Source organism: Apus apus, chromosome 1 (genome assembly GCF_020740795.1).
Source record: "Apus apus isolate bApuApu2 chromosome 1, bApuApu2.pri.cur, whole genome shotgun sequence".
NCBI classification, from domain to species: Eukaryota; Metazoa; Chordata; class Aves; order Apodiformes; family Apodidae; genus Apus; species Apus apus.
Window position 1 is genome coordinate 15,152,194 of NC_067282.1, and position 19,880 is coordinate 15,172,073.

General features: G+C 40.1%; 1 protein-coding gene across 2 annotated transcripts in view; it reads right to left on the minus strand.

Moving 5' to 3' along the window:
- Positions 1–19,880, minus strand: part of PDGFD (platelet derived growth factor D) — a 140,159-nt gene that overhangs the window by 55,842 nt on the left and 64,437 nt on the right. Inside the window, exon 2 of one of the 2 annotated variants that reach the window (XM_051608985.1) lies at positions 2,589–2,775. In XM_051608985.1, coding sequence (XP_051464945.1) covers positions 2,589–2,775 — 187 coding nt within the window. Of the gene's footprint in view, positions 1–2,588; positions 2,794–19,880 lie in introns of both variants that reach the window. The other variant, XM_051608976.1, reaches the window with a different exon arrangement.

Consider the following 19,880-nt stretch of genomic DNA (forward strand, 5'->3'; position numbering starts at 1 on the left):
TATTTTGTAACATGACTAAGTTTAGTTTCAGACAAAGGTAAACTTGTTTCAGGCTCTCTTCACCATCCCCTACTCCCCTTTCCTCATGGTGATGGACATGGTACCTGGGCAGAGCTCTGTGTCTCTGCACCCACATCCACCACCACACCCCAGGCTGCACAGCAACAGTGGAATGCTTATTGTTAACACCAGGGCTTGCAGAGTTTTCAGCATAAGGGAACCTTGCAGGCTGTGGTTAAATTGTCCTGACTGGCTTCCCCATTTTTTGAGGGCAGGAGCCAGAATAACCTCTTGCAAAAATGGGGGAAAACCACAGGCTTTCAGGGTTTTTTTTTCCTGCTTTCAACAGCAGAGGCTTTGCTGAAATGATCATGGAAGTAGGTTCAATCTCAGTTGTTTCTGAGCATCCAAAGAGCCTCAGAAGCTGGTAATTTAATTGCTTTTCAGAATCATCTCTTACCAAGTGCCTGTGGAAATGCTATTGGCACTTCCAGAAAATTCTGTAAAACCTTGAATATATCCCCTCCTGCAACAGCTCTGCTAAAGTATACTTTTCCATTCCTCAGTCTGATTTAATTTCAATCAGTTCAGTCTTAATAGTATGCAAATTTCAATAATTAGTTAATGAAAAATTGAAAGAAAACACCAGGAAGTTTCTGGGAGAAAAAGTGTAAGGTCAAAAGCAAGTACAAAAGAAAGGTAAGGAGAAGAGGTCCTGAATTACGTGTCCAATATGCACAGCATTCAAGCACACGCTCAGCTCTCAGCATTCATTTCAATTAAAACATGCCTGGCTGTCTCTGTAAAGCAGCACTGCAGAGATTGTCAGGGACTGAAGTTGCAGAAAGGACCAACTTTTGAAAAACACACTGAGCATTAGCAAAAAAAACCAACTATGCACTCAGTACTTAACAGGCTTAAAGCCATCACAAGCTGCCTGCCTGAGAAATTCCTCACTCTGGAAGCAATGCTACACAAACGAAGGTCTTCCAGGAACACCAGGGAAAGCTTTATTGCAGAAAAGAATGTGACAGTTCTCCAGCTTCTGTGGACACTGGATAATGGAATGTCTTTGCTTCTCAGCATCCTAAATTAGCTGCTCTGGAAGAAGCAAGAGGACTGTCTTCCATGACAGTCCCCAAGTCCGTAATGCCAGTAACAGCTTGGCTTCTCCTCACCATGCCACCACGTTTAATGGCTCTTGACAGAGAATATTTCATCTTTTTTTTCTCCCAGTAAATTAGCCCTTGGTTTCAAAGTTGCAATGCTTTAAGGTCAGCCACAGTTTATCCACTATGTAAATATTAACAGCCCACTTCTGTATGCTTTAGGCTCTCAATCTGGGAAAGTATTTGCCGTGCTTGGAGGTAACTGTCATAACTGACTCTGCTGCTGATCTTGGACCAACAGCACTGGAGCAGAGCAGCAGCTGCCAAGACCATCAAGTCACAGGGAAGGAGAGCTAGTTTCAGGCTGCATTCTTTTATTACTATATGGAAAGCAAACCTGCACAAATGGTTCTGTGTATTGGTAAAGCAGAAAATTAACAAAGCAAAACAAAATAAAAAATGCACGCTGTAAAACCCTGCAGAGCTGCCAAACCCTATAAATGCAAATTATTTGACGAAGATAAGATAAGAAGGAGCTGGGTGTGCAGAAATCCTAACAACCCAGTTCTCTGCACAGATAAAGTGTAAGTAACAACATGATCAGGCAGAGAGCTGGAAGCTGAGACTTGAGCGTTTTATGTAAGTAGCATCACAGCAATCTGCCTTTCGGGGCACATGAGCCTGCTCTATCCCACAGAACAGACAGCTGAGTAAAAGAAATACAAACAAAAAACTCCATGGATTTATACTGTTTTAGTAAATTTTGGCATGATTCATCTCTGTGCTCTGCTAACGCAAAGCAGTTTATCCACCTGGGTTAATCAGCCACATCAACTGAGCTTACGGTCACTTTTGCTTAAAAGGGGAAACCAATGCAATTGGGATATAGTAGAGTATACTTTCTTAGTATCTTATATATGCAGAGTACACTGATGTTTGTGGACATGTCTTTGAAGGTTTTAAAAGAAACTGTACCACTAAATAATAACACTGAATACAAACAAATAATTTGAAGGCTATACTTCTCAATGCATTTTTATCAGTCCCTCATAGCCCAATATAAAAACATACCTAAGCACTCACACTTCCCAGAGCCTTCCACCTACTGAATGAGATGGGTTTTTTTTTTGCCTGGCTGAAACACGACAGAGGTGACAGAGGACAAAAGTCTATTAAAATAGTACCCGAGTTGTTAGGTAGCTGAATTTGACCATACAAGTGCCTCGTACTTAAAATATAATAGAAAGACTAAAGCCTGCCAAAGTCTGGGATGGCCCAGTTTATTATTTTCAACTCAAAGAGCAATTCAGGTTAGACTGGATGCCTGGGGGCCTGTCCTTGAAGCAGAGCCACCATAGGCCCAGCAGGAGATACCCAAGTTTCCAATTGCAGTCTCACGTCAGTGGCCACATCTTCGAGCTCTAACGTCATGTTAAGGAGCCCTTTGCAAACTTCCACACAAGATGGCTTGCCACTCACCTGCAGATCTCATTTTCGGGCTCCTCCAGTCCAAACTGATTATCAAAAGCCAGCTGGATCCTTGTCCTCTCTGCAGAGTGGAGCCGCCATGTCAGCAAGAGGTTCCTGGGGTAACTGCTGGGGAAGCGTGGACTGTGGATGCAGCCGTTCCCTGCCACGCTGATGGTCTCTTCTTTTCGGTACAAGTCTGTGAGGTGATTGCTCTCTGTTAGTAGTCACAACTTGTAGAAATTAGTATGTTGTTCCAGTTACAGGAAGGCAAAAAACACAACAGTTTATAACACAGCACAAATTATTTGCAACTAATGTCTATAAAAAGTTGGGTCTAGGAGCACTTATCATTGAGTGAGAAGCACGGAGCATTTTCTCTTAATTCAACCCCCTTTAAAAAGCACTCAACTATATAAACTGTATTTATTTTACGATAAATACATATTTACTTTTATATTGATACTGATTATACATTTTCCTTCTCATAACTTTGGTTTTAAATCAGAGTTTAAAATTTAATAAAAGCTGAAGCACAAGAACAATCAAGTGAGACAGACTGAACTAAAAAGGTAAACATCCCTGCTTCTGAAACTTGGTGCTCTGGGGAGAGATGCACTCTGAACAAAAACAGGAATAATGAGGCTGCAGGACAGCATGTGCAAGTGAGTCTTAAGTTTATTTACTGTTCTTAAGTACTTCCTCCTAAAAGCATGTATTAGGTCACACTTTGATTTTATTTATCCGGTGTGAATCATTTGCTGTCAATGGATCATTAACAAAAATAGCTACTCCGCGCTTACACTGCTGTAACTGAAGTCAGAAACTGCTCCTCCATCATACTGAGTTACTTCAAGACAAATAGTCACTTAATTAAAATTCCACAACTTCTGCCTGAGCAAATACTCAGTTGCTCCTCAAGTTTACTTATATTGAGGTAGTCTCAGCTGCTGTAAATCCCTGGCTCCAAGATAACAGGAACCGTGGCAAGATCCAACTCTAAAAATCAAAATGCCTTCTCAGTTAAACCATGCACTTGCATTGTCCATCTGTTACTAGAATTTGGCTCCCAGCATCAAAAAACTGCCAACAACTAATTTTTTGTGCATTGTCAACTTTAGTGTGGTGAAATTTCGAGGATCAGAGGACTTCCAGGCAACAGGCAGACTATTAGAGGACTCAGTCCCCAGTTAGGACTCTCAAATCAGAGCCTCCACAGGTGAGATGTCCACCTCTACTCCCCATGTGGGGGGTGGTGATCTAAGGCTCAGTTCAGTTACTCACAAAGAGATTTCTAACACCATTTAAGACAGAGTACAGTTTCCTGTCTGGCCTCCATGAGGCCAGGGAGATCCAGCAGCACATTCAGCAGGCCCCAGCACAAGTCTCATGGAAACTGTGCTGTCTCACAGAACCAACTATATGTGGAAAAACTGAGCCCTTTCTAAAAATAGCTGGTGGAAGCTACACCTGGACAGGTTAGCTGTCACCCAACTGCATTGTCCAAATTTCTTACTACAGGAACTTGGAAAACTGTTTTCATGTAAACACCTGAACTCTGGTGTCCTGATTTTTAACTAAACATCACCACCAGTACTCTGCAGAAGGTCAGGTCAACCTCCAGTTCCACTACAAGCAAGAGAATTTGGCTACTGAAGAAGAGCTAATGGAGAAAATTTCTCTCTCCAAGCCACTCTATGAATGTTGGTAATACAAAATCGAAGCAAGTAACCAGCCACAGCCATCTGTCACACATAGTAATCAAAGTTTTCTCTCCTAAAATAAAATCCAATGACTGACTGAAGCTTTCCAAGCTCTTTATACGAAATACATATTTTTGTTTATTGAAAACAGTAATGCAGAAAAATGGTACACACTTCATGTAAGTACATTTATTTTTCAGGTTACTTTTCACTGGTTTCTGGCTGTAAACACCTCCCTGCACATATCTCTAAGCAAAGCATAGTTGTGTGTCAACAGTTCATTGTACCCTTCTGACAGGCTAGTAATTCTAGCTTCCAAACAACCTGAAACTTAGAATTTAAAAGTCTGTGTTTCCTCTAAAAACTACCTGCAAAGATCTGTTTGTGACATTCTTTTAAGATGCTTTCTTTCAAGAAATCTTCTCACATCCTGAGACACCCTTCCTAAGCAAATACAGCCCTGACTGCATGGTTCCCAAAGTGCAGAACTGGCCAGATTAAACAGTTTTGTTCTGTTTTGACCAAACATTTTGCACTGAAAAAGGGATAACTCAGTGAGAATTCAGAATAAAGACCACTCTCCCACCAGTTTGTTGCAATTTTCATCAGGAACATCTACATTCAAGTATGTTTTCTATTTTATTTTATTGCATTATATTTTTTTCTTAGAAAAAAAAAAATTAAAAAAAGAAATAATAAAGACACTTCTGGTACTTTTTTTCCCTAATCTGGAATGAAACAAGATGTCCAGCCAACACTACTGAGTTCCTACTGAAATACTGAGGACCTTTGGACTCTGAAAACACCCACTACACCCAAGAGGATAGAATATTTCACAGGACTATGTTCAAAATGTCCAGGAAAAGGGATAAAAATAAAACAGTTTTGATGAAAGCAAATTCTGGACTTTTGAATGAAAGAACCATTCCCTAAGTCAGAACAAAAGTTATTGCAGTAAAACATGGCAGAACTCGTCCTATACCTCAGAGTACTTTGCTCTTTTCTCTTGGACAGCAAACTCTTTCCATTTTCCCACTGTCAGCACACACTTCACTCTGTGGTTCCATGTGGTTCATGCTTTTGAGGGAAAAGCTCTCTTATCCCAGCCAGTCCTCATACAGGCTTTACTTTGGAGTTGTTAGCTGCTGCTATTAGGCTGCTGTCTTTTAAATGTGCTAATATATATCCCCAAACATAACATCTGCGCACTGTACTCAGCACATCAGCTGAGAGAGCATGTGACCAGAGTTCCTGTAGCCCAAGAAGACAGGCTCTATCACAGCTTTTCATATGTCTTTAACTGTGAATCCCACAGACTAAGTTGCTCTGCCTGTAAGTTAGCCACAGCTGACCAATATCTGAGAGGAAATGTATTGCCTGGCACAGCACTACCCAAGTTGAACAGGTAAATGGAGAAATAAAGCTGTATATGTTAAAAAGCTTAAAAATCAAAGCCCAGTGACTTGTTATTTCTATCATGGTAAATGCAGTAACTACAGTCATTACAGAGGAAAGGCTGGAAAGAAGCATGGGGAAAAAACTGGGTGTAGTAAAATAGGGGATATATAAATATGACAGTATGAAGATGCCATTTCCATGAAGAAAGAAAGTACCTTTGATGAGAATGGCCATACTGTTCCTGTAACTCACATGAGAAGAAATGCAAAGCCACTCAGAGCCTCCACCCAACAATGGAGTAGAGTCTTCAGAGCTCTTAAACAGCTTGAATCCCTCTTACCTCTCTCCCCATGTGATAATGACAACATGAAGTGGTGCAGTCAGGATTGAACTAAAAGCACCAGAGTTTTCTAAAGGGATTGGCAGTGGTGTTTTGCAGAGTTTAGACAGTCAACCCAAACTTCGTCTCTGGAGGTTGGCCCCCCATGAATCATCAAGCATCTGGGAAACAGCTTGAGGAGATGTGAGCAACCCCTGTACTTCTTGTAGCAACTAAGATGTGAGACTTAAATGACAAGACCTTTCCAAGAAGGCAAGCATTGTCCTAATCAGATACACTGGGGGAACTCGTGGAAACTAGACACTGGCCATGGAGAAAGCCAGGAAAAAAACAACCTTGAGAAAGGATGTAGGCAAAGGAAAAGGCAGTGCCTCTTTTGCGGCACTGAGTTGTCCCACATTGAAATGCAGTACAATGCAGTATTATACAGTGTCATGGATGTCACATACTAAGTGTATTCCATAATGCTTTATGGGAGTAAATAAAATATGACAGTGGGTAATACACTGCCTGTCATAGTTACTAAAAAGCATATACAATCATTTCACAATGAATAAAAATAGGTGTTAAGTCTTAAGGCAGAAAGGCCATTTCAGCAATATATAAAAGGAGGATATTCTAGATGGCAGGAGCTACAAAGACACCCTTGCACTAAGGGACATCCTTTGCAGTGAGGCAGCTCCCAAAAAGTGTCTGAACTGACTGGGAAGCAACTTGGTCCACATTTTATTTATCTCAACTAATCTCTCATTTATTTGCCTCCTAATTCTTTCCCAACCACTAATTTTAAACATAATGGTACACCTAATGTTCCAGCTGTCCAAGGTAGAGAAGCTGCCATTTAAGTGCAGAAAGCAGCTGCATTTTCAGAAGTGCTCGCCTTCCTGCCCCTGCCTGTAGGGCAGCTGGGTGTCCAGCTGGGAAGGTCAGCTCAATATTCAGAAAATTATGCTTGTCTCAAGACTTTCTCCACCATGGGCGCTCAGCACATCCAGTGTTTCTTCTTCACAGCTAGGGCATGTTCTCCTAATGCCATGCTGCATGAGCAGCCAGATTCAGAAACACAAATTTCATCCCACATTTGCTCTGGATGCCTGTTTTTTCTTGCAAACTTTAACAGTGTATCAACACTTTATCCTAGTCAAGTTATTCCTAGTCATGACATACACACTAGAAAAAGAAGTTTACTTTTATTATAATCATTCAACAGACAATTAATTCCTTTACTAAAAACAAACAAAAAAACCCAAGCCAAAACTCAAACCAGAAGACAATTACTGCTTGCTAATCTGACTTCTGTTCTAGGATATCCATCGAGCAAGGACAGTCTGTACATGTCAATTCCTTCAGAAAGAAGAATTTGGAAAACCTTGTCTAAGGACCTAACTAGGAATATGGACTATTTAGTTTCATTTTTCTAAGGTTTCCAGCATTATAACCTTGCTTCTTAAGGTGTTATCCTGTGAGTAATTTGCTTCTGACTTTCTTTCCTTTGTAGTAGTGATTGACCAATCTCAACAACTTGGACCTAGTGGCAATGGCCAGAAAGATACCATATTCTGAAATGTTTTATGACAAGAAATATAACCTTTTCAATCCCATGGACTGTAACCTGATGAGCTCATCCTCTGCTACAGCGGAGGAGTTGCTGGAAATCATGTGAAGTACATTTCACCACTCGTGAAACTATTTGTTACTTTCAGGAAAGGACCTTGGGAATTTGCATGTGGGAGTTTTCCAGATATAACCTCCTCCCCCACAACTGCTCTTTTTGAAATAAATACAGTGGTCAATGGTTTGCCACCAGTTTTTAAACAAATGAGATAACCTTCAGGGAGAATAATGGCTCCTCAGTTCTTCAGTTGAAAATTAGCCTGATCTAAATAGCTGAATCCACAGAGTGAGAAGCAAAGAACAGTAAAACATTTTTTAATCCAGGCTACAAATCAGTTCATCTCAGGGACAGGCATGGCAAGTTGTATTTATGGCAGCCTGTTCAGATATTCATTGGCTTTTTTTTTTTATTCCCCCACTCTATGAGGAGAAACTTTGTTACCCATAAGGTTCTGTGTAAATCAGAAGAAAAAATGACAGAGTTCATGGTCAACATAGTGTATTCCATAGGTGGTATCAGCTTGTTGGGAAGACATAAAACTTGTTAATTTTTTATTATTTTTTTGTGAATATAAACAACAAAATGAATCCTAGCCAGTGAACAGAATGTTACATTTCCACTCTCTAATGAAGAAAATAATAACACCTGTCTTAGACACCTCTGTCTTTCTAAGGACAGAAGCCTAACACACCTAACTCAGCTCTGCTCCCACTGAAATTCACCAGCAGTTCTCCAGGATGGCAGACTAACGGAGGGAAAGTGTTTGTTTGGAACACCAGAAATTAAACAGGAATAGCACAACACTGGCCAGGCTAAAATGATATATGGCAGCACTAGGCTAAGAAAATGGTCATTCTGGTATAAGAATGCACATGTAAGAGCACATCAGGCCAGTGGATCCCATCCAAAGCATTGCTTCAGGTCACTTTCAGCTTTATAAAACTTCAGTAGTCCCATTCATTTCAAGGAGCCGACAAAGTAACTTACAGTTAAGCTCATACTTAAGGAGCTTGCTGGATCAAATAAGAGAGCAGCATTTTAGCACCTCCCTGTTACTTGTCACCTAGGAACAAAGCAATTAAGAAGTGGAACAAAACCCCACTGGAGTTGATGAAAGACTCAGTCTGGTTGGCTTGCCACTGAATTTCAAAGCAGCAGCTCCAGGTATCTGTTGTTTCTCTTATCAGCTGGCACTTTCTTTTTATCAGGGGCATGAAAGATACTTCTGGCATCATCAGAACACAAATTCAAAGCGTGACCCATTCTGTTACTGAGGCAATATCAAAAGATGCTTTGTGCATGTTCAGCCAAATTCAGACTTCATGTGCACTCCCCCAGTTCCTTCTGAGTCTCCGAGCTGTGTGGAGATCTTTGCTATAAGAGTATGTTTTATATCTATATAGGATATCTCAAAGCAATGAAAAATTGCACTGTAGTTGAAAGAAGCAAAATTATCCAGTGCAGAGGGTATCAGAGAATGAAAAAAACCCAGCTGTTTAAAATTCAACTCAGAGCCATAATTCATTTTATAACAGAATGGTTAGTCATCTGCCTGTGCTTCCATGCACAGCAACCCCATGAGTCTTGGCATTACATAGGGAGCCTATGGTTTAACAGGACCTTAGTGATGACCACTTACGAGAACATTAAGCTGGCAATTGATAAGGAAGTCCAGGAATATAATTTGTAGAGACAGTCTATTAAAATGCTTCTCACTAAAGTAAGTGTTTTTTATTTGCTTTTATTAAGATTATTTGTACTGTGGAGTGGTCACCATTGCAATTGCATTTTGAATGCAGTAATAAAAAAATGGTCCTGAATTGAAGAAAAGACTGGCCTGGATTTTGGTGGGATGAAGGCTGTGACTCTACTTTGCCCCTTTGGTGGGTATCTTGCTCAGACTTCCACAGATGAACACTGAGAAAACAATTATTTACTTATTTTTATGGGAATATCAAACCTTGTGATATTTGCTTTTTGCAGTGACTTGTATTACTTGCCTTTATTTAAATTATTGATAGAGATTTTGTTCGACACCAAAGAACATGCTGAATGTCTTCTGGCAAAAGTGTCTATAGAAGAGTAACATATGTTAGGCCAACATATAAAAAATCTTGTTAACTGCTAGTTCCTTCACGAGTGGTAGTGTTGTAACACATCTCTCTGTTGGACTCTTAAACCAACAGCAAACTGAATGTATTTTTCCCTTGGGATTCCATAATTAAGTATGAAAAAAATAATGTGTATATCAAGAATGTGTAGCTCTGATGATGTGGAATATGACTAATGTTCATGAGAACAAAAATACATAAAACCTTGAAAAAACACAAGGAAAAAAAAAAAAAAAGGAGCAAAATTACTATCCTCGTGCTCCAGAAAACTTTAGGGAAACCTGATAACTGACACAGAAGTTTGCAGTGAGCACCAACACCTCCATGAGAAGGCTGGTACATAACAAACTCATGTGGTGCCTCAGACATGATGATGACAATTATAGACACAATTGCTATTAAGCATGAATACCAACACTGGGCTCACACTGTTTTGCAAAGAACTAGTGCACTGTGCATTTAGGCATTCCAATTTTTTCCTGGTTAGACAGTGCTTCAAGTAAGCACATCTTTGTGGGAAAATTCTTTCAAGTCCTCTCGGTGCAATAAAAATACACTTTTCCTTTTTCCCTTCACTATTTTGCAAATTTCTACAGCCATGGATTATTTGCCTCAGAAGTCTGGCATGGCTCAAGTCTTAAAAGAGATTTTGTTTTAAGATACTGTTTTAGAAGCTGTTCTCATCAATCACCCCTAAGACTCTACAAGGTGTGGAACTTCCTTAAAGAAAGAAAAATGTTGATAGAAGGAAAGAGAAAATCCAGTTAAAGGGGGAAAGGCTTCTCATGTTAAATATATTGTAGCAGATAGACAAGCAATTACTGAGTGGAAGGCTGCACATTAGAACATTAGGCAATAAAAGGAGAAGCAGTTTCAAAAGAAAAATCAAGGCAATTTTCTCTTGTGAGTTTCTTTACCCTCCATTCCAGTACTGAAGATCCAAAATCTCTGGAAGGGAATTAAAAGTCACTTCTTATAATGGAAAGTCGAGAAATAGTGTTCTAGCACACATTGTTTCCTTGGCCTGAGTTTGCCATGGGCATGTTTTTAGTCTCTTACGGTCTGTATATCAACTGATTTCATGAAACCAAAAACTTATCAGGATATTTCAGTCCCTTTTAAAAGACTTAAGAGCCTTAAAGTTATCTAGATCTTTTAAAGACACCAACCACAGACAGATCTCACTGTATTAAAATATGATTGTCAGTAGTGCTTTCATTTTTCTATAGTAGCCTAACAGCTAAATCTGCTGCAAGGAGATAGGAGCCTGTGTTGTGATTACTTTACATGCCTGAGAGACTTCAGACCACTCTGGCTCCTCTCAAGAGACAGAGGAGTTCTGGATGCTGCTTCAAAGATGGGTTGTTCATTTACCAAGAAACAGTTAGAGATAGAATGCAGAAGCCGTTCTTGGAGCAGGAACCCCAGCCTGAGACTTAGCCACAAAAGTAAAGACCCAGCAGCTTTTCTACATTCTACTCCAAGGCACACACTGCCATGGGTCTCTGACAGTTTAGACCAGAGCACAGTACGGCTCCCTTTTTGTTCACACACCTCTGTTTTCTTCTCCTGGAAACCACAGCACTGGGGCAAAGAGGGCAGTAGACATTGAGGTCTTTTCTCAGCACTGAGGCGGAACACAAGGAGGGCCACAGGGACATCTTTCCACCATTTAGATAAAACCCATGCATTGAGAAACAACATTTCCCCAGTGCGAAAAGAAATTTAAGTCATACATACTGAAAGTACTGAGTACATTAAGTGCAGAGGATCCTTCCTGTAAGTGCTTAGGATTTTCTCTGGTGGTTTGGCATCAGAATGCTTCAGAGCTATCATGTGGATAGATATTGCAATTTACCAAAGTTTCCAGGCACATTCATAAAATTCTTGGCTGTGGCTGCCTTTTCTTGTTATGATCTTGCACCAAAAGATTGTCTGTGGTGAAAGAGCAGGAGAGCTCATTCACTGCTCTTCACAGGGACAAGGGGCTGGGAAGATGATGCTGGTGCACATCAGCACAGCTGACAAGCTCAGGTGCTGCTATGCCACATGCAACAACAATCTCTCACATATCAGCACGCTGCATCCCGATCACTGTAAGGTGAAACCAAAACTGGAAATGGAGTTGCCTCCAAAGGCTCAATTTACACACTGCAGCTTCCCAAGTCCTTTCTGGAAAAGCAGCTGTTTGGCTGGTTACCAAGAGGAAGTGATTGGAAACATTCCTTCTAGGCTGTGTGTGGGTGTTTTGACAAAAAAACAGAAGACCCTAAGAAGTTCAGGCTGAACAGGCACTGCTGCCTCATGCAGTCCCTGCTGCAGCCACCCCCCTGCACTGAGCCCGAGGGGGGCCAGGGCTTCATGTCTGGGACTGGTTGGTCACAGCTCTGCAGTGAGGGTAAAGATGTCAAGTCACGACAATCACATAATTTTTAGTTCCAACTGCACAATTTACCAGCTATTTAGTGATATTTGTGGCATGAATTGAGCCATCTAGTGCAAAACTGTTCTCTTACTGTATCCTCAATGTAGTGCCCAACACCAGGGCAGCAACGTAAAGTGTAACATAATGGAAATTATAAAAAAATGCAAAAAAACCCAGTGCAAAGACAGACACCAGTAAAGGTAATCCTGAGGACAGGAGACTATTGCAATACCAGTTCTCTGTTCAACAGTGCTGTCTCATTGCTTTTACTCCCTGTCCACCTGAACCTAACACGTTCGACAGTTTTGTGATGGTTGGAGATTCTGATCAATATTGTGTTGTGCACTAGGGAAACAAAGCGAGAGATAACTTCTCCTCTGAAAATTTTATAGTTTGCAAGATAAAGGATGGAATAACTAGAACTAGAAAGTCCAGAGAAACATTATTTATATTGTCCAGCAAAAGAATGATGTGACAAAGAATTAAATATATCTTTCCAGATTTCTTTTCCAACGCCCTCGCTGGAAAACCAGGTTTTATTCTTCACCCAGGAGCTCCCCAGATGACACAGGAAAACTACAAAGATGAACAATAATAATAAAAAAAAATCAGTAGGTTACCTTCTCCTTTTATAGCAAATTAAGCTGCAATAAAATGGAAGATGTGCATGGAGGTTTTCTTTCTGAAAGGTTTTCTGTCCATTTCACCCATTAAATAGATTCCAACTCACAGACTTTCAGCTGAAAAACATGTAATCAGAGAAGGACTGGGACTTTCTGCTGTACATGTTCCCAAACACTTCATAATGCATTTCCCTACTCTAAGGTTTGTTAAGTTACAGCCCCAACAGGTACTGCATGAGCAGGTGAAAACACATTGAAACCTGTCTGGAGAAAACAATACTCTGTTAAAACTCCATCGAGCACAGACATGATGTATCTTTATGTTCTCAACAGAGCTGAGTATACTGTTAGCAAACCAAGAAGTTATTAAATAATCCTTCACTTCCCTGAGGCTTCAATGAACTCTTAATTTTAAACAGAAAACCGGAGTCACCCGTGTCATCTTATTGGAGGCAAAGCCAAACTTCAAAATTGTCCTTTGATGGTGGATTCAGTGAAACGTTTGACAGAAGAAGAATTGAGCAGTTACAATGATAAATTCAGCCACCTTTGGCTCCGGATATCACCAGCAGGAACTCGAAGCAGCACATTTCACTCCTCCAGCTTTCAGACAACATGTGAGATGACATAGTATTAACCAGCAGGCATCATCAGCACCTTAAAGCTTCCAGAGAAACATAGTGAACCAACCAAACTCAGTTTGCCCCTACCCTGATGAAAGCCTAATGCTATGGATAAATGCCTGTAGGTGTCAGGGCAGAGGATTTAAGGGAGAAGTCTCAGGCTGTGCCTTCCTCCTCCTGACCCAGACTGCATACCAAAAAAGCAGAGAAGCACACAACGGTGATATGAATGTGGCTGGACACCAGACCGGCTGTTGATGCTTGGCTCAGGCATGAACGTCCCAGGGAACATGTGGAGACCAATGCCAGCCCACCAAGGCTTGCAGCCTGCAGGTGTCCCTATGGTGAGAAGGTCCACTCTCCATCTGTGTTGGCTGGAAAGTAAAAAATTTCACTGCTGTCTCACCCCAGCTCTGGGCTGGTATTGATCTTGCACATCTACATGAACATCACATGCTGAGGTCCTGTTCACTAGCAAGGCACAGCTGTGTGTTTACTATTTAACACAGCTCCAAGCAGCTGTTTGACCAGAGAGGAGCCTGATAAGAGGCTATGTGACTGAGATAAAAAGGGTGAGAAAGTCCAATAAACACAGTACTCTCACATGATTTCATTTTGAGGACACACTGTATCAGAGCTATTGAATGGAGACAGGGACATAACTGCACCATTTTCTCAGAAGGCTTTTTTTCCACACTAATGCTTCAAAAGCAGAAGGCGAGCTTGGCAATCTTTGGGCTACCCAAACAGGTGCCTTCTTTTCAGTTAGCTTTGCATCTACCATTACAGTCAAGTAACACATAAAATTCAGCATCAGTCCATCTCTACTCATAAGAACAACAGAGTATATGATGCCAGGGTTTGGCTTTTTTATTAGCTTCAGCAACCTTGAGCCAGATATTACCAGCCATGGCACCAATTAAAAAAAAAAAACTAAAAATCACCATAGTACTGCCTAAACTATGCTTTGGTCAGTCACCAGAAAATATGTTCCTTTATTGCACTTAAAGCTCAGAAAATAACAGCTACAAGCCACTTCACTCTTGCCAGGTTGAACCCTTGCCCAAAAGAGGAAATATGTTAAAGTTCATGTGTTTGACACAAGAAAGAAAAGCACAAAAAATTGGCTTGGTAGAACAGACATGAAAACAGGATTAATGACAAAGTTGGTGTCAACATTTTATTTTTCTAGTTTCTATTTGTTGGAAAGAATTCTAAAGACCTTTTTATGTTGTTGTTTGCTTGCACTTCCAACCTGCTACAGTTATGTCTGCTGAATTGATCTCAGTCTTTACCAAGGAAACCATGGAGTAACACTCTTATCAAAGGATTAAATTTTAAACCTCTCTTGATTTAGAGACTTCAGAAGTCCTACTTTACAGCAGAAACTCAAGAGTACTCAGTAAGATGGACTGCCAACCACCAGTTTTGGGTTCCCTTGGGTGAAACGTTCTGGGTTTTTTTAGAGTGCAATTAAGAAAATACCACAACTATGACCCCAAATATGTTCTAGTATAAACTATAATTAAATAACTGGCATCCTTGGTAAATAAGAGCTGCACTGTGTGTTGCTAAAATCAGTCATGGTTAGTCAGACAGCTCTGAACCACTGTTTTATCAGTTGCTGGCCTGTTAATTGATTTACTTGATTTAAAGCGTTTTGTTGTTTGGGGTTTTTTTGTATTCTCAGGGTACTCCTCACCTTTATCAGACCTTCACTTCTGATCTGTTACTAAACCAAATTTCCTATATGGCAAATCTCATGTACTCTTATGACCAGTGATTCACTCCATGCCACCATTTCTCCCCTCTCTGCTGGCAGCTGAAGCTGGGCAACTGCAAGGACTGGGTAGATGCTGGATTTGGCTCCGTATGGCAGGAGGGGAGGGGACATGACACCAGCTCAGGGATGCTGCAGGATCAAAGGGGGAATCACACCGAGACTTTTCAGCCCACCTCCTTCTCACATAGTGGATATACCAACCCAGTCCATGCCCTTTCAGTGCACAAGAGGTGTGGCAGCATTTTGGAGGCACTGCCCTCACCACACTCCCTGAGAGCATCACGGGCTATGGATAGGATGGAGCATGCTATGGCACAGGCTGACTGCATCGACACTCCCTCTCCAAATTACAGGTCTGGGTGAACTTTTCAAAACCACATTGACATGTGCAAACACTACCAAAATTTGTAAAACAAAGACTTAGCAAGGAGAAGACAGTCCTCCCCACCTCCATGCCCGGATGCAGCAGGGTCAGTGCTGGCACGCAGTGGCAGAAGGTGGTGGTATTCCCAAAAAGCAATCTGCAGGTCATAGCCTGCCCAGTGTTTGTCTGACACACAGCTGTAAGGTAAAGGCTGTGAGTCTTCCTGATGCATTCACTTTGATTAAAGGACTGGTAATCCCCGACTTGCCAATTCAAGTCTACCCATATGCATATTTACTTGGTTATTTCATACATACAGTTTTAAATAATTTCTTTTTACCTCCTACTTTTTAATAGATGCAGAGAACCATCCTGTCAAGAAAGAAACAAATGTTCCACTAAACCCATCTCGATGGACAATTTGTTTCTTCAATGCAGCATTAAAGTAATAATGAAAGAATAAACATAAAATTATCCTAAGAAATAAAATTAAAACAATCTTAAAAAATACTTGTCTGAGGCATATTAAGATGCTTATAAACTCACACATTTACCGACGAAGCCTGCTTGCCAAAACCATTTTCATATAGCAGTAAGACAACCTGGAACCAAATTATTTGCTTATGTACATCAGCAGCATCCTTACAGTGATCATAGCTATTGATACCAGCTAAAGATCTGACAAGAGTAGCAGATGACAGGAGGAAGAAAAAATTCTAAAGGCAGGATAAGAAGCATGATGAAATCTGTGAAGGAACAGGAACAATAAATGTCCAATGCAGTGATACACTGAACTAATGAGAAATTGGACTAAATCAGCCCATAGTGATATCTGAGAAAATTCAAGTAATTAAGAGCTGAAGAAATAATGGACGTTTTTCATTCACAGGTTGAACTGGGGAGGGAAAGTTTCCTATTTATATAAACATGGGATGAGTTGTTTGATCGAAAGAAAAACCTTTAGGTTTCATGTATTTCTAAAAAAATATTGAAAGGTAATGTATCAATTTCTTTTTTGTAATTTCTGAATTATATTCTGGACATAAAAGTAATGGCTGAATTCAACCAAATTTGTGACTTTCATTCACTACTTTTCACATTTTTAGGGGGGTTATAATTTGCTGGGGTTAGGAAGGCACCCCTGAAAGTCTCTCCCATCTGCACTGGGGACTCCCACGACTCAACGAGAAGATCAGCTCAAAAAGCAGCGCAAATCAGTATTGTTCAGATGGCTAAACTGGAGGTCATCTGATTTATGGTCCCAGAGCTAGGGCTGGGCAGTGAGTGTGCAGTGAAGGGAGCTGCTCTTCAGCTGGCAGGAGGAAGAGCTTCAGGCTCTCTGTCATTAACACCACTCAGCCCTTTAGCAGAATTAAATGGTCAATGCCTTCACCCAGGCAACATAATCCTATCATATTTTTTCCTCTCCTGATCACACCTTTGAAAATAATTTCCACAACTGCACGCAGAGCTAGAACACAGATGTTAAAGTTTGACATTAAAATGCATAGTTTACCATTTATAAATTACTCAGATGCTATATAATTAGTGATTTTTTTAAAACCAATGTAATCCCTTTAACATTATGTTTCTGATACAAACATATCGATAGTTTAAGATCCTTAATTCAAAATTCACCTAAAATCTTGTCAACAATAGATGCTTGGGCATGGTGTTTTACTTTATTTCCCGCTCCCCCCCTCCTTGAATAATCAGAAATATTTCCATATGGCCATAAAGCAAGTCCTGAAAGAATTGCCAACTAGTCATTAAAAGCCTATGAATCAATTAGATATGGGCTGAGTCCTTCACATTTGCCAAATACACATTATGTCAAGGTGCAGAATTACCAGTCTTTATGTACTATAACAACTAATCCAGAAATCCAAGGGCAGAAGGAGTCAGCTCAAAAAACCTCTGAGTTTGGATGAGCTGGTTCCAAAAAGGCACATTGGCAACAGCATCCTGCTAAAAGGAACATCAAAGGACAGAAAGTCAAGCCAACTGCAGGCTTTAAAGCAGATTAAAAAAAAAAAAAAAAAAATATATATATATATATATTAAAAAAAATTGGAAATTTATTTTCTTAGCTGAGAGTGTACAGCATGGATGTAGGGATTAATTTATTTTTTTCCCTCCAAAAAGAAAATAACTCACATACTGGACCAACTATTAGAGAGGAAAAAAGTTTACAAAGAATGACTTTCTACCAGAACATAATGCAGGGCTGATTATAAGGAAGCCTGCAGACTGCATTTTCTCTCAGATACTAAAGGAGCAAGAGGCAAAGACTGTCAAAGTGTAGGATGTTACCATAAATATCTAAGATTAGTGGAAAGACATTAAAGGTAGCATTACTCTCCAAATTCAACAGTGGCAGATAAGAGAAGGGAGTTTTCTTGGCTTCTGGAAAAGACAAGAGACATGTTAGAGATATAAATTATTAATATCATCCTAGTAGCAGCAATATTGTTAATATACAGTAACTTTCAGCAGACGAAGACCAAGGCTCTGCTATGGCAGGTGTTGACAATATAATGGGAAACAGAATGCAGCCCTAGGAGGTTACGTATTGAATATCTATTACCAAGGGAATCTAAATTACCTTGGGATTCAGACAAAATTTACAATTCAGAGGGATTATACACTGCCTCATTTTATCAGAAAAATCAATACATTTGTCATCAGTCACATTCTTTTGTACCTTAAATTGTGGCTAGATCCAAAAATACCAGTTGGGCATAATTTTTGTACAACTGACAGAATTGTACTTCTGAGATCCATGAGCGTGCTCCACAAAACTACTTCTCTTTTTGGTGCCTTGGAGCCTGAGAGCCCACACTCAGGAGGCATCAAACATAGTCCAGGAATAAAGTACTCCTGGTCCCATGTTTGTAAGAGTTATTAGGTTATTTTCTGCCAGAACATAACAGCTTTTCATCAGGCATGCCATGGAGCACTGCATACTGTCACAGAAGTAAAAATGTTGATAGTTTTAATTTCTGTGCATGCAGGGAGTATATATTCATAGCCATATTTTTAGTATCTGCACATACAACTAAAGACAATTCTGCATGCATGTCTCTGGTGATTTTTTTTCCTAAATGAGCACATCTATGATTAAATTATTATCGTTTTCTGCATAGTTTTCCTAATGTTTAAACTGATTGATAGAAGAATATGTTTTACTCCCATTACTTGAAAAAGCTCTCTTACTGAAAGTAAATAGTGATTAAGGAAACTGTAAACATTGCTTCATTCAGAATTAAAGCTCCTCCAACTACTTCTTTTGCAGAAACTACAGAAAAAAGCAAGGCAGACAGGGCACTGTTATCGCATAGAATCTGCTCATGGTACAAGTACTTTTTAAGTGTCTTCAGATTTTCACAGGAAGTAATACAACTGTCACCATAGGCCTGGATATCAAAACGTTTTACTCTCCCCCTCAATGCATTGCCAGCAGGAATAAAAGAAACCAGGCAGACAGAAACTTAAAAAACTCAAACCATAATCAAGTCACAATTATTTATTATGAAAGGCTCCCTTGTTATAATATTCTTTACTTTAGATCCTGCTTGTAATTAAAAAGGGAATTGATTATTACAGAACACACCCAGGGGCTTAAGCACATTCTGAACAAAAAACAGAAATCTTGAGAGAAAAGCCCCCTCTGCTTTTGCCAGACAGAATTAGGGGAGGATGGTATTTGTGGATGTTCGTGTAGCTGCTCTCTTAGGACATGTTCTTATTCTCCTTGAAGCTGCATTAGTTTCTTCAGCTACTGGATTTGGCTCCAATTTTTCATTCTGGATTTATTTTCTGTTTCGCTTCTCCCCATCCCTTTTTTAGGGTTGGGAAAGATGCAAACCGTATAAACAGATGGGATTTTGCTACACTAGTTAGCATGTTGATCAATCACATCATCTGCTGTGTGAGCCATCCTCCCCTCTTCTCCTTCCACAAACACACAAAGAAAACCACCAGACTGTTTGTGTATCACTGTTAACAATGATAGGCAACACATTTCTTCATTTGCTCCCCACTTTGAACACATAAAGGTCTAAACAAAGTTTTTGCACCTAACAATCACAGATACCCAATGCTCAGAAAAAAAACAACCCAGTGCTGGTTTCTCCTGTGTGGTGTAAGATCTGGGACATACATGCCCATAGCTTTTTGGAAGTCTTCCTCTGGGGTTGGCAAAAGGACATGCCGCAACCACCTGGGGACACCTTCAGTGATGAAATGTCTTTTTATAATACGGCTTTTGCTCTTAAAATGTATTATGGCAGCAACTTGTAGTCATCAAGATTCAAGGC